This window comes from Hyphopichia burtonii (assembly GCF_001661395.1).
Source record: "Hyphopichia burtonii NRRL Y-1933 unplaced genomic scaffold HYPBUscaffold_6, whole genome shotgun sequence".
Lineage (NCBI taxonomy): Eukaryota > Fungi > Ascomycota > Pichiomycetes > Serinales > Debaryomycetaceae > Hyphopichia > Hyphopichia burtonii.
In genome coordinates this window covers 227,438-242,076 of record NW_017963733.1, presented here as the reverse complement: position 1 = coordinate 242,076, position 14,639 = coordinate 227,438, and the positions used below count along the sequence as shown (strand labels likewise).

The following is a 14,639-nucleotide window of genomic DNA, read 5'->3' as shown; positions in this document are numbered from 1 at the left end:
CCTTATCGAATATAGTCGATCTCATTTTTATTCTTTCTCAATTAACTTGGACTCATAAAAAATGGTTAAAAGACAAGTAAGCAGTTAAGACATGAAGCAATTGCCTGATAAAAGACTCCCTTATGGCAATAGACTATCTTTTCCTTCTAGTTAGAATCAAAATAAAGAATTGTTGGTGTTGAACTAAGTTTAAAGTATTAAAGAGAGTCTCACGCTAATTTTTTCCACTTTAATTTTTCAGTAGAGTTTTTTTTTTTTTCTTTGTAGTTCTTTGATACCTCTCATAAAGGAGAAGATAATAGAAAATAGTAATATGGCCGGCAATATATATAATGAGGTGAGTAGTTTGAAGCTAGGGAAGCATAAGAAGGATAAGAATGCCAAAAAAACGAATGAAATATCCCCATTTTCCAGATCTAGTGCTTCAGAAACTGCTTCATCAGCTAGTCTGACAAGTACCACAGGGGTATCTTCAAGTACAACGAATACTAATGAACAATGGCCCCCATCATTGAATCAGTTTGTGAATGAATGTTACCAGAGATCTAACTCATTGAGTGAGTCTGAAAAAGTCCAATTCAATGAACAGATACAACAAATTTTATTGAAGGCACTTGATGAAGGGAAACTATGGGAAAATAATTGGCAGTTACAGAAGTTACCAGTGTTTGAAGGCGTGAGGCTGCCAGTCGAACTTGAATGCAATACGAAAATTAACGTGGAACCAATACCCAGCTCAACAAAGATGCTCCCATCTAAGAATAAGAAGAGTAATAAAAGAACCAATGACTTATTAAGTGATTTCAAATCAGACGAAAGGAAGAAGCAGCGAATGGCAAGATTTTCAGACTCTCTCACTCCAGAACCAGTGGGGAAGAAGGCTTTAAGCATCGATAGAAAAGGAGAACCAATCAAGGGAACTTGTCAAGATTTAGAAAAGAATTACCTTAGGTTGACTTCTGAGCCGGAGCCGTCGAGGGTAAGACCACAAAAGGTCTTGGAGAAGAGTCTTGAATATGTCTTGAATAAGTATCTTAAAGAAGGGGCCCCATATTCGTATTTGAATAATCAGTTTAAATCTATAAGACAGGATCTCACCGTACAACATATAAAGAATGAGTTAACTTTGAAAGTTTATGAATCTCATGCCAGAATAGCCATTGAAAATAATGATTTGGGAGAGTTTAACCAATGTCAATCTCAATTAAAGTACTTGTACTATATTCATAAACAGAAACAAGCTGGAATTGATAATGAAAAGTTTAATGAAAACGATTTAGAATTTACATTCTATAGAATACTTTATATGTTAATGATGGGGAATTATCCCGAGATATTCAAAATAAGATACGAGATATATTCTAAAAGAGATTTTGAAAATTATGGGAAGAAGAATGAATTGAAAATATTTAATTGTATTGAAAAATCATTCGATCTACAAAACTTTCAAGTTTTAGGTGATTATCATAATTTTTTCAAAATATATAAAGAATTTAGGTCGATTGATTTGAATTTAGGATTTCATTTAATTAAAAATTTCTTAATTAATAAGGAAAGAATTAAAGCACTAAATATAATATCAAAAACTTACAGGAAAATCTCAATTTCCTTTTTAATTGATGAATTAGCATTCAGAACAAGTGAAAATCATGATGAAGAAGACATTTTTGATTTTTTCAAACGTCATAATCTAATCCAATTTGCAAAAGACAATGATTTCGATTGTGCTTCTGCAAGAGGAATAGTACAAGGCATTACTGTACAAACTGGTTTTAGAAAAATTGACATCAAGGGTCAAGTATAAAGTATATAAACATTAGTCAAGAGACGGACCAACTGCCATTAAAGCAAAGTTATTTTTATTGGCTTCATCAGTATTATTCATGTAGAATTGAATTTTTTCAATTAATTTTGAATCATTAAGTATGTGCTTATCATCAATTGATAATCCCAAATCAACCGGTCCTTTTCTTCTTCCATCCAACTCGTATAAGTGATTATCTTTACCTTTTATGAACGTGATAAAATGCAAATCAATATCCGAATCTGCATTAGGAGCTTCAGTTTGGCCCTGATTACCGAAATTTTCATCCAAATTAATATTGGACTCTAACGTTTCGATCAAACTTTCAATTTGTTCAGTTGTCAAATCAGCATCCAATTGAGATAAAAAGGTTTTATTCAATATAGAATTGTCAATAATGAAATCTTTAGGTAAATTAGTTAATATATGTAATAAAGCATATAACCCACATGCGTTCCCCATGGTTTGTTTGAACCACTTGATCTCCTTGAAGTCGTTATGAGACGAATCTGCTAACCCTTGGTCTTGCTCGATTCTGTACTTCTCATTACCTCCAGTAATTGGGAATAACATAATCAAAGCATAAATTGGTTGTGGCAAAAAGGCAAGCAACTCCGGCTCAGTTATCGAGTAAACATCTTGAAATTGAAGCACGGGTGACAATCCGAGCTTCTCTGAAAGGCCATTAAATATCTCTGGGTTCGATTCCAATGGTATAACGTTCTTACCCATCCTGTTTGTTGGTATATTCGTATTAATAAGGTCTTTATGTCCCCAGACTTTTTCATTCGTTATCCAGAATCACACCCGTACATACAGAACGATTGCACCCGTACATTTCAAGTTTCCCGCATTTGTTGATGAATAATCAAAAGCTTCTATTGGCTCCGATGTTTTTAGCTTTACCGCTTATAGCTTAGTACAATAAAGCTATCATCATTAGTGTTAAAACAATAGGATATTGTTTGACGGACCCTGGAAGTTCGAGTTGCTGAGTTTACCTTAAAAAGCTATAAGGATATTGAGTTAGTGTTGTGTTTTTTTTTTTTTTTGGATAATTCGGTTATACTGTTAGACCCTGAATCCGAGACTGTTGAAACAAAGCGGTAGTTACGGTTGGTATAAACAGGTTAAATAGGTAAGAAAGTAACGGGCATCCAGAGAGGTTAATAGGCCGGAGCTTAAGGATGCATTTGTTGACTTTTATACTGCTTGGTATACCGGTGACGGTTCTGATTTACTTGGTTAGCTGTGCATTGGTTGGACAACTTGATGGTCTAATAGAAATATCAAATAAAGCATATCACTATTTCCCGGCTGGCTGTGATATTGGGAAAGTGATTTTCCTTTGTGGAGTAACACCATTTTTGCTTCAACTTATTGCATTACTTGATGACATTTTTGCTAAAGCAAATACTAATTCAAGACTAGTTAGTAATTATGATCGTCGTAAGAATTCCAAATTCGAAAGATTTTACTTTCCAACATTGAAAGAATTAGTCAAATTATCCATCATTACTTACCTTGCACGTCCTCATACTCGTTTTGATGATATTATTGATACTGCCGATGAATCCCCTTATAAGTGGAGCATTCTACAGCTCAATCTCGGAGTTTTCATTTATTCAATGGCCAAATTTTTAATCACTTGCTGGGTTTATTCACCTTTCCAATATAAGAGAAATTATTCAAAGTTTTTGGAGCTATATGATATGTGGATGGATCATGAAGTTGCATCAGTGAATGATAAAACAGACGCAGCAATGGTCTTAGCAGACTCGATGGTTAGATATTCATCAATTTCTTCAAATCCGGATTCTCCTTTAAATGATAAGTTCCCAATTAGAATCGATCGTAATTCGGTTGAAACCACCAATACGTTATATTCGGATCAAATCCCATTTCCTCCTAAATTCAATTTGAGCTCTTTCAATGACTCTTCGCTGGCAGGTAAAGGCTCCTTGAATAAAATTCAATCAATGCCTATAATGTCAAAATCAGATTCTTGCCTGAGTAATAGTGATCAAAATTCAAATCAACTGTCAAAAAAATTAAATTCAAACTTCAAATCATGTTATCATTTGGTTGATAAGTTGTATTCTATATCTCCTAAAAATACTTATCATTTGAACTATGCCACTGCTTGCGCAGTTTCAAAGCAAGATTCCAGCCTTGATTCCGATAACGAATCAATAAATTTTAACGATTATAATGTTGAATCATATGAAGGACCAGACTTTGATGGAAACTCGCCTTTTATTGCTGAAGGTAGTGATCATCTCGGTGGTGGTGGCGGTGGTGGTAACAACTATAAGATTAAACTTCCAAATGGTACTAAAATAGGATTCGGTGCCGGTGGTGGTGGTGGTATAGATTATGACCACAATTCTGATAATGATGAAGAAATAGATGATAATTCCCCTAAAAGTAATGACCACTTTGGTGGTGGTGGTGGTGGTGGTACCAATTTCAAAATTAAACTTCCAAATGGTACTAAAATCGGAGGTGGTGCCGGAGGTGGTGGTGGATTCGACTATGACCATAACAACGGTGACAACCAAGATTATGGAAGTTGCGAGAATCAACTTTTTAAAAGGGAATCTAAAAATTATAAAAAGAAAATCATTGGTTTTATTAACTGGTTTCAATGGTTGAACCCTTTATTGCCAATCGCATCCGATGAAGAATTGCAATCGTTATTGGCATCTCCTACTCCTAAGAGGAATAAAAGAGATCCAACCGATCCAGTAATCAAGAAGAAATTGTCTCTGTATACGTTAAGAAAACGGTCAATACCTGATGACTCGTTTTCTTTCAACTCTAATGTGACTTGTAACTCAATGGGTAATATTGATTCATGTTTTGATGATTTAGAATCTAATTGCAAAAAGATTAACAGTTCATCAGTTTGCAGCAACAGACAAAACTATGATAGGTTCGAACAATATGTATTGACCTATTTTGATTATGATCTCCATACATTTAAAGCACCATTTGAGGTTGATCCATTCTTCAAGAACTTTGATTATGTGTGCAAGGATTTCAACTGTATTTATTTCATAATAGTCAACTTGAATTGTTTTTTCTGGGACTCGATTGGGTTTATGGCTTATTCCTTACCTTACTTAATAGTATCAATTAATCATTTCAATTTATTTTTAATGTTTTTGGGAATTATGATGGTCAAATTTTTCAATTTAAATTATTTAAATGATCAGTTTGCCAAATCTTTTAAGATTAGTATCATTTACGAAGTTTTAATCAACTTCACTTTATTCATTAGTTTGGTGTATTATTATTACTCAATTATTTAGCATTTTTCATTTCAATTCTTTAGTGTCACTTACTGTTTTTATGATTATTTTTAATTTATTTTATAAGTCTATTTATAAATATATATTCATATTTCCTATTAAATATTAAATTATCTAGAATTAAAATTTATCGAATGCGGTTTTGAGGTAATCTTCATTAGTAAATGAAAACCCTCTGACATGCAAGATATCAGGTTTCAAATCGTCATCTTTATCTATATTAAGGAATCCATTTGAATTTGGTGGAGTGAAGGGCATTTCAGTGAATTCCTCATCGAAATTCTCTGCTAATTCAGGATCAGTTATAAGAGGTAATATTGGAGGTAAGACGTAATCTGAAGTTTCCAATATTTGTTTCTTATAAGCTTCATCATTTAAATTTTGTAGATGATTCCAGTCGACAAATCTAAAGAAACGATGATTTTTCAACTTATTAAAATCATCATCAATGTTGAGTCTTTTATCTGGATTAGGCTGTAATAATTTTCTTAATAAATCTTTTGCATCATTTGAAAGATAAAAGGGAAACTTTAAATTTTTTTTAGCACTTATAATTTTGTCCATAATTTTTTTATTATTGTTACCAGTGAATGGAGGTGAGCCAGTTAATAAATCATAAATTACACAACCAAGTGACCACCAATCAACAGAATAGTCATAAGGTTCACCTTTCAAAATTTCTGGGGCCATATATTGAGCAGTACCAATCATCGAGTGTTTTGAATCTGAAGTGGATGAAACTTTTGACAAACCAAAATCGGTTAAGACCAAATTACCTTCAGAGTTTAACATACAATTTTCAGGTTTTAAATCTCTATAAATGACTTTCAATTCTGAATGTAAGTATCTTAATGCTAAGATGATTTGAGCAATATAATAGGCCGAATTTTTTTCACTCATGAATTTTTCTTGAGCCAAATGATGGAATAATTCTCCACCATCTAAATACTCTAATATTAAATACACTTTATTATTATCTTGGAAAGCATAGAATAGTTTCACTATATTCGAGTGATTGACTTTTTCCAAAATGGATTTTTCATTCAAAGTTCTTTTCAAATTGGTTTCATTAACTTGATTAGTTTCATTAATGATAAGTGATGCCTTTTTCAATTGTTTTTGAGCAAATAATCTACCAGTTGATTTTTCTTTTACTAATAAAACTTTACCATAAGCACCTTTACCCAAGACTTTCAAAGGGATGAAGTCTGACAATTTTGGTTTATATTTAATCGAAGATTCGATATAGGGACTATTTCTATTCAACGGAGAAACAAACGATTCATTTATATCGATTTCAAAAGATGATGAGTATTTGGATGTCGAGGATGCTCTTCTCCGACGATTCATTGGTATTGGAGTGGGTAGATCCGTTAGGGTATCATTAAGGTCTTCTTCTTTACTCTGAGATGGTTTAATTTCTTCATCAATAAGTTTATAATTCAATGACTCTTCATTGACTTTATCAAGTTGTGATGAAACATCATCCATACTAAAGATATCCGTCATTCTTCAGTTATTTTTGCTCAAACTTCACACTATATCATCCCTAACACCTTCAATAGCAGCAACTTGGGGGTTATTATAAAAGGATACAACAACGTGTTGAAAGGCTTTTTCAAAAAAAAATTGAGTTTAAAAACAAAAAACGAAGAGGGTGCGTGGGAAGGAATAAAACAAAACAGAAAAAAAATCCAAAAAAAAGGACAATTATCAACAAAAAACTACTTCAAAAATAGGTATAATCCATTTTATTAAAGTTTTACAAGATATAAAGGTCGAACTATCGCAGCCAGCTGCAAAAATCAATAATTACTGTTAAACTCTGCTCTTATATATAGTTTATCTTTATTGGAGATGTAATCCATGAGTAATTCTTTTTGTAGAAAGCTAAATTCATCGTTATATTCTTTTGGGCCAAAATTTTTCATAATGATTGATTTTAATTTTGGATTTTTGAAGAAAATGGATATTTTTATTTGATTTGCAGAAAGATCTAAATTATTAAATTTTTCGATAATTTTATAAATTAAAACATCGATTAATTCATCGATATTATCTAGTTTATCCTTTTTCAATTTCAAGGCCATTACTGATTCATTTCTAGAGCCCAAGTAGAGTTTTAGTTTGAGGATACTTTCCAGTTTGTTAAGTTTAGGAATATAACTTGGTTTCACCGTTGAATCGGTATTAATGCTAATACTACTATCATTAATTTGATCAACGGGAGGTTTATGATTTAAAACCCGGTCCAAGTTCTGTAGAGGAGAAATAGAATTTAAATCTTTTGAAGTAATTTGAGGAAGTGAGGTGGAAGGTCTTCTTGATTGAATTGATAAAGAGGGTGAAGGATAAGGAGAAGGAGAAGAATCTGGAGAATCACTAATGAAATCAGAATAATTTTTAGGAATATGAGGAGTAGTTGGATAATTGAACAGGGGAGAAGGTCTTAATTTAGGAGAAGCTGGACGTAGATTTGATCTTTTTGGTATTTCATCATCTTCCACGGTTTTAGCAAGTTGGAATTTTTTATCAATTGACAGAGATTGGCGATGATGATTTGAATATTGATAATCAAGTTCATCGGGAGAAATATTTGGAGTCAAGTATAAAGACGATCTTTTACTTACTGAGGAGCTATTACGGAAGGATAATCTCTTCTTTGGGAATTCAGGATTATCTTGAGGTAATGGAGGAGTGACATAACAACTGGTTGGTCTTGTTTTCGAAGTATGAATACTGAAATCATCAGTTGATTCGGGTATCGAATCAAAAACACTTGATTCATCGGTGGAATTAGCATCATGAGTAAGATTTTCATGACGATTTTGGATATTATCAAGATGACGATTATGGATATCAGGAAGACGATTTTGGATATGTTGTGGTTGTAATTTTGGTAAAGAAATGTCACTAGAATTAATTGGAGGAATGGTTGTTAAAGTGGCCATTGATTCATTGTCAATCTGAGTTAGCGAAGTTAAATCCGCCGTATCTCTAATAGAAGATTTCCTTCTAAGACCTAATTTTGAAAGAATCATTGGTTTAGCCTTTGATTATTTGTTTAGGAATAATACTTCAATTTTATATAAAGAATGAAAATCCGCCTTGCTGGATGTATGGCTTAATTAATGTATTTGGGTATTGCTGGTATTCAAAAATATCAAGATCAAGATCGAAATATCAATTATATAAGTAATTGATTTAATTTATATATACATATATATATATTATACCAATGAAAGAAGTAAGAATGATGACTCTTTTGGTTTTTAGCCAAAAATTACCTAGTTAATTGTTCCCAATAAACCTAATGAAATAGCTTCTGATTTTTTTGACTTTATAGAAACCTTTCACAAACGTTTGCCTAAAACTTTCCACAAACGTCGTCCAAGATAAGGCGTACTTCGTACTTTTACCCACCTAACAAATGCGTTAACGAATGCGTTAACTAAACCTCTTTCATCTCACAAAGTCTACAAGTTTTACCTATGAGGCTACAGTGCATCAAGCTTCTTCCAGCAAGTTTCAATTGCAAAAAAAAATCATCTTTTTAGAAGGTCATTCTACTATTCTTTGAAGGATTTACATTCCAGGACTGAAACTTGTTCATTTGCCCTTCTGGTGTTTATCTATTGCTATTTGCAGCCTGCCAATGGTTAGTAACCTGTTTTGGCCTATTATGTTGTGAGGTTGATGTTATCATGTTGGGAGTATTTACTCTTGAGCTGTTTTTGTGAGGATTCGCCTAGTTGAAAATTTTTTCGGCAGCTTTGCTTAAAAGGTGTACCGGTTTCTGCTTGCTGCATTGCCTGTCTTGTCCATGTTCAGCAGTTGTTGTAGTTGATGTAGCTGATGTAGTATTGGTTGGTGGAGGGGTGGTAGTTGTGGCAGGAAGTAGTTGTTGTAGCTGAATTTTCATGGTACTGGCCGTGGTAGCAGGGTGGTAAAACGGGCAGGCAGTCTAGACTGGTCGGTCCTAGGTGCCCTTCCAGTAGGAAGCAGCCTCGCTTATGTAGAAGGCAACCTTACTAAAGTGGAAGGTTGCCATGGGAGGGTTCCTTTTAAGTATTAGGTTCAAGCTAGCTATAATTCGGTTAATCAAACGATGTAGGAGTTATTGTAGCGTTGACCGGAAGATTAGATTTACATTAGGGCTTGAAAAAAGTAATAATACATTTGAATATATAAGAGAATTGAATAGAGTCTATTAGGATATCATGATCATCTGCTTCTTACGAGTTTCAAAGTGACTTTAGATTTTGATTTGATGTAATTTAATAAATCGTCATCATTTAAGTCGTAATTTTGATCAGCAACAATTAATTTATAATGGTTAATTAAATTATAATCTTTGTAAATTTTGAAACTTAATAATTTTTTCAAATAAACGATTGAAATTAAATTGGTTGATTTCATTTTCAATGCAATAATATCATTTTCTGAATTATTTAACATTATTTTAATTTTAATATTTTCGTTACTTATTGAATTTCTTAAATTTGACCCCGTTCTTCGATTTTTCTTCAAGGGACTTAAGGATGGCGAATAAATGATATGGTTTGTCAATTTGTATTCATCGTCATCTTCTAAAATAGGAGTGTTTGGGGTTAATGGTAATAAATGATCATCGAAAAGGTTGAGAGTAGGGGTTACTGGGAAGCTTTTATTACTTGATAATGAATCATTTCTTTGGTGTAAATCCATTGATTTGAATTGATCAATCATTTCTTCACTACTAGTATCTTCAGTATCAATTGATTGATTATATTCATCAAAAGTTTCTGATTTGGATTCTTCTTCATAGTCATCAATTAATGAGGTATAACTATTGATTGTAGTTGAGCTTGTACTTTGAACCATACCACGAGGTGGAGATGTAGTTGATAATTTATAATTAGATTCGATTGGAGGTAATGGAGCAGTTGGACTAAAAGAGTGGGGGGTTTTAGATTCAAGCAAATCAATTAAGTCAATTGAATTTTTATATAAGGAATCATTAACATTTGAATCGTTACAATTAATAACTTTAGGACCCGAATCAATGAAATTTAAAAGTTCAAAACAATTTTTAATGGAATCAATTTTTAATAAATGATTAAAGTAGATATTCAAATCATTACACCTTAGAATCAAACTTTCTAAATATTTTTGATCTTCAAGTTTATTCGAAATGAAATTATCAATTGATTTCGATTTAATATGAGATTGGGTTCTAATTGGTTGGGGTAATTTAGGTAAATTTTCAATCATCATGGATAAATTGATATGCAAGTTATAAAAATCTTGATAGTATTTACCAATATAAACCACTGACTCATCATTCATGGTAAATTTAACTTTATACCATATTCTAGATTGGTCATTTTGTAAAACATTTGATACTTTAACATCAATTGGATAAACATTGGTTTGAAACTCTTGACCATCAATTTTAGGTGCTTTAACTTCAATTTCATCAAAATTATTATAATGATACATTGATATTCTTCTTGGTGGGACTTCATCTATTTCGTCATTCACTATACTTTTATATTCATTCAACCATTCATAACTAATTGGATTAACTTGATCATTAACTGCTATATCCACATAACTGGCTGGAATAAGCCCGGTTTCATTGACTTTATCTAAATATGAAACCTTAATCCATCCATTCCCTGGACGGTCTAATAATTTAAGATAATCATTTGCCTTGACCGATATTTCTTGATTATCTTCCAGATTGAAATCGTATCTGGCTCTTAATACCACCACCGGATAAGAGTACGTTGGCGAATGAATGAAACTTACATTAGAAGTCGATGAATAGGGACTGAACGAAGAACATGTTTCCGAAGTAGGACTATTTGCAAACGGAGCCGAAATTGACAATTTTTTCAAATTCTTCCTTGACTTATGCTGTTTAGACTTGAAAAGACTGGATGACATTCTTAATCAACTACTTAAATTTCCCAATTTACAGAATGGGTTCCCTTTCTATCCTTTTAAAGTCTTACTAGAATAATTTCTTCAAGTCTAATACAAATGTTTTAAACTGAAATACCAAATGCCTTGACGACGTATCAAAACCTTACAACTATCGGAATATTCAGTATATATATCTATTCAATCTATGGCTTTTACACACAAATTGAAATGCACTCCTGCGGTTGTCTTTAACAATTATCAAATGGATGTGAAAAACTTGAACAAAGCTGAAAAATCGTGTATCTGTGATTTGAAAAGGTTCTCACCGAAAATGGTTAATTAATTTTGGACTCAATTCGTGCTGTTGCAAAGTGACTTTGTCTCCTGTGCTTGAAGGGGGAGTCCTCTATATATATGATATTTACTATGTTTACTATGTTTACTATGTTTACTATGTTTACTCTGTTTACTATATACATACCTCATATATCTATTTATTTATATACACACAGACATATCCATGGACGTTACTTGCAGAGCATTGAGTGATCTGCTCACCTCGTACGCGGAGGGAATTTTAAGCGAAAGAAGAATTGACTAATGTTGGAGGGACTATTTTCAGTGAAACAATATTAGCCGAATACAATACGCTGTATTGTTTGGCCATCTTAGTTCCTATTGGTCCTCCTACGTTACAGATACTATCTACAGATACTACTGATTGTTGTTCTTGTGCTACACCCAATCCAAGTCTGCCAGTGCAACCACCAGGCTCCCGGACAAAAAGGGACGTATTTGGCCCGATCGGGCGGTTTCCGTTTGCGGAAGCGCAATTGCCGTTTTGGGCGGGGTCCGCCCATCACCAAAACATCATCGATCAGCATGATAATGGGAAAATAGTGGGTGATAATAGTGGGTGATAATGGTCGGTGAAAGGCTAAGGCTGGCGCAGAGAGACGTAATTCAAGCAGGGTACATATTCGAGCAGTTTCAAAAAAGAAAAAGAATATATTATATAATACAATAAAACACACAAGAAGTAAATTAAGAGATTTTGAGTAGGACTTTATCATTATGTTTAACAAATTCGATTAGGTTGAAATTCAAGTGATCGATATTATGGAATGATTTATCTACTTGATTTGGTAATCTGATAAATAAGAAATTGAAGTAAATTTTTTTCATAATTAGTTTTTTGAATACTTGTAAATTAGTAATTTCATTTTTATTTAGTTTGATTGCCAAAATATCATTTGAAGGAGTGAGGATCTTGCATTTGATTGACGGAAGCGAGCCCAACGGACTTGAATGGATGGAATTGTGATTCAGGACTGGGGTGAACGGGGTGAATGGAGTTTGGCAAGGTAAATCATCGATTGAAGTCAACACGGGGGTGAATAGTTTCGGGGAAGCTGAAATTGGAGAATTCTTGGGTGAAAGTTGGGTTGATATACTCAACTTGGGCAGGGTGGTACTTTTAATTTGCTGGTAATGATTATAAATGTTTTTTGATTTTGTTCTTTGCGGTAAGGAATCGATGGTTGTTTCAATTGTAGTATCGTCATTGGTGGAGTTATTTGATTCCATGGAATTTTCTAATTTACTTTCTTGTTCGTATTCTTGTAAGATATCGATTGAGTTTGGAAGAACTTTATTTGTAATTTCGATATTCGAGTAATTTATTGAATCATTATGACCCAAACGAAATCCGTGTTCATTATTATCAATATCTAACCAATCAACCAATTGATGAGAAATTTGTATTTGTTTATTCAAAATTAATTTATTAATATAGATATGCAAATCGTTACATCTTTTCAATAAGGAATTAATTAAATTTTTATCTGATTTAATCGAGATTGGTTCTGGTAATTTTGGTATTTTATCGAAATTTTCTAATAATTTAATATGTAAATTATAGAAATCTTGATAATATTTACAGAGGTAGTTTTTCGAGTTATCACTATAAATAATATCCAATCGATACCAGTATCTATCTTGATAAAGGTAAAAATTCGATATCGATGCACTTATTGGATATGGTTTATTATTAATTGTTTTCGGTAAATTGGATTTGAAAAAATTATTAATTTGGTATTCGAAGTATTCGTTATTGAATGTCGGGGTTTGTATAGGTTTATTGATCATTTCTTGTAACCAATCAAGAGTTATTGGGTTGATGGGATCGTTAACTGCAATATCAACATAACTGGCCGGCACCAATCCTGGACTGGTCATTCGATCAATGAATTTAACCAATAGCCACCCGGTTCCTGGACGATCTAACAACTTCAACAAGTCGCCTTTCCCAATGGTTAATTCCGGGTCATTTTCTGCTTCGAATGGATACTTCACCACCAAGATTATATTGGACTTTAAGTTCGAGTTGAATTCCGCAATCGACGATGGCGATGAGATGGGTAAGTTCCTAATGCTTTTCATATGAACGAGTGGCTGGATGCTGGAGTGCCGTCTTTTCCTAAGATGACGAAGGGTTATGTTCTTATACTTCAAGATTGTTTATTTACAAATGAGTAGGAGTTGTCAGGACCCTTATGGGTAAATTACTACCAAAAGACCCGCGTTTTTGTGTCCCTTTTTTGTTGTTGTTGTTGTTGTTGTTTTTTTAATGAGAAAATCTCGGCTTACGTAAGGGCTTAGGTAATTGAAATGTTTTACAGGTTGCCACGCGTCAAACTGCACTTTCACTTCCCCTGGGTAAATCTCGGCACGGGACAACTTTCGGCACGGTGGTCTATCCACGACTGGTCTATCCACGACTGGGTTTGAAACCGCTTTACAACTCATCTCAATTGGAAATAGAGTTAGCTTTAACTGCTATCGAGGTTATGCAGACGGCAATATTAACTCGATAATGCAGTATTAAGATGATTGCTTAAGGTGTCGATGCACAATTTTTCAAGATAATTCAAGATAACTACTGTAGAGGCATTCTGAAACACTTGGGAAGCGCAAGGAGGAGCTTATCTTACTATCATGTGGATGGCGGTTACGGAATATGCACTTAAGAGCATGTACGAACTACCTATCTCGGCCAACAATGCAGACAATGGCTCTAGCCATTGAGATGGTTCATCGAAGGATAAGCCACTACAATCACATGAATGGGGTGTGTCCACATAGCGAACCAGTTAATCAACAGGTGACTAACGGGATTATTCCATGGACCAGTCGATCTCCTTCCGGCCATTTTTGCTACTGTTAAATCAAAGTACCATTAACGTAGCTGGTATTCCGGAAGTGAAAAATATGTTAAAGAAGAAAAAGAAGTAGTTGGTAAATGAAAATTTTTCAAAACGGTCCTTTTTCAAGCGAGCATCAAATTTTTCGCTGGATTTTTTCTGCTTTTTTCATTGGTTGGAGGAAAATGATGCAAAAAAGATGCAAAAACGGTGGGTTGTTGCATTCAAAGCACAATCACCAAAGTTTAATTGGGTTTATTGATACAACAATGGCCTCGAGGTAAATAAACAGTGGACAAATTAGCAAAACAACTCGGAAAATAATGGCGAGATACAACAAGTATGAGCACAACACGGAAGTATAAGTACGGAGTACTACATTATAATGGAATGATTGTTTAAGAGATA

At 33.3% G+C, this 14,639-nt stretch overlaps 8 protein-coding genes across 8 annotated transcripts; 2 read left to right on the top strand and 6 right to left on the bottom strand.

The window, feature by feature from the left end:
- Positions 1-288: 288 nt before the first annotated feature.
- HYPBUDRAFT_12532 (uncharacterized protein) lies at positions 289-1,785 on the top strand (the record flags this gene model as incomplete). Its single annotated transcript, XM_020219332.1, has 2 exons — positions 289-1,744; positions 1,777-1,785. Exons 1-2 carry the CDS (start codon positions 314-316, stop codon positions 1,783-1,785), a joined length of 1,440 nt encoding a protein of 479 aa, XP_020074983.1. The 5' UTR covers positions 289-313.
- A 31-nt stretch (positions 1,786-1,816) lies between these two features.
- On the bottom strand, positions 1,817-2,536 carry HYPBUDRAFT_149702 (ubiquitin-specific protease; the record flags this gene model as incomplete). The annotated part of the gene is made up of 1 exon (XM_020220223.1): positions 1,817-2,536. The coding sequence occupies one exon, from the start codon at positions 2,534-2,536 to the stop codon at positions 1,817-1,819; it is 720 nt and encodes a 239-aa protein (XP_020074982.1).
- A 23-nt stretch (positions 2,537-2,559) lies between these two features.
- Positions 2,560-5,118, top strand: HYPBUDRAFT_167807 (uncharacterized protein; the record flags this gene model as incomplete). The annotated part of the gene is made up of 1 exon (XM_020222782.1): positions 2,560-5,118. Exon 1 carries the CDS (start codon positions 2,992-2,994, stop codon positions 5,116-5,118), a length of 2,127 nt encoding a protein of 708 aa, XP_020074981.1. The 5' UTR covers positions 2,560-2,991.
- A 120-nt stretch (positions 5,119-5,238) lies between these two features.
- HYPBUDRAFT_242526 (putative protein kinase) lies at positions 5,239-6,721 on the bottom strand (the record flags this gene model as incomplete). The annotated part of the gene is made up of 1 exon (XM_020223297.1): positions 5,239-6,721. The coding sequence occupies exon 1, from the start codon at positions 6,625-6,627 to the stop codon at positions 5,239-5,241; it is 1,389 nt and encodes a 462-aa protein (XP_020074980.1). The 5' UTR covers positions 6,628-6,721.
- A 135-nt stretch (positions 6,722-6,856) lies between these two features.
- On the bottom strand, positions 6,857-8,356 carry HYPBUDRAFT_242524 (uncharacterized protein). Its single transcript, XM_020223296.1, has one exon. It carries the CDS (start codon positions 8,157-8,159, stop codon positions 6,924-6,926), a length of 1,236 nt encoding a protein of 411 aa, XP_020074979.1. The 5' UTR covers positions 8,160-8,356; the 3' UTR covers positions 6,857-6,923.
- A 169-nt stretch (positions 8,357-8,525) lies between these two features.
- Positions 8,526-9,275, bottom strand: HYPBUDRAFT_153510 (uncharacterized protein). Its single transcript, XM_020221583.1, has one exon. The coding sequence runs from the start codon at positions 9,038-9,040 to the stop codon at positions 8,867-8,869; it is 174 nt and encodes a 57-aa protein (XP_020074978.1). The 5' UTR covers positions 9,041-9,275; the 3' UTR covers positions 8,526-8,866.
- A 67-nt stretch (positions 9,276-9,342) lies between these two features.
- On the bottom strand, positions 9,343-11,159 carry HYPBUDRAFT_242520 (uncharacterized protein; the record flags this gene model as incomplete). Its single annotated transcript, XM_020223295.1, has 1 exon — positions 9,343-11,159. The coding sequence occupies exon 1, from the start codon at positions 11,047-11,049 to the stop codon at positions 9,343-9,345; it is 1,707 nt and encodes a 568-aa protein (XP_020074977.1). The 5' UTR covers positions 11,050-11,159.
- A 526-nt stretch (positions 11,160-11,685) lies between these two features.
- HYPBUDRAFT_141860 (uncharacterized protein) lies at positions 11,686-13,530 on the bottom strand. Its single transcript, XM_020219798.1, has one exon. The coding sequence runs from the start codon at positions 13,468-13,470 to the stop codon at positions 12,073-12,075; it is 1,398 nt and encodes a 465-aa protein (XP_020074976.1). The 5' UTR covers positions 13,471-13,530; the 3' UTR covers positions 11,686-12,072.
- Positions 13,531-14,639: the final 1,109 nt, after the last annotated feature.

Bases quoted from the DNA above. Each gene is read 5' to 3' on its own strand.
- HYPBUDRAFT_141860 (XM_020219798.1), bottom strand. From the start codon at position 13,470: ATGAAAAGCATTAGGAACTTACCCATCTCATCGCCATCGTCGATTGCG.
- HYPBUDRAFT_242524 (XM_020223296.1), bottom strand. From the start codon at position 8,159: ATGATTCTTTCAAAATTAGGTCTTAGAAGGAAATCTTCTATTAGAGAT.
- HYPBUDRAFT_153510 (XM_020221583.1), bottom strand. From the start codon at position 9,040: ATGAAAATTCAGCTACAACAACTACTTCCTGCCACAACTACCACCCCT.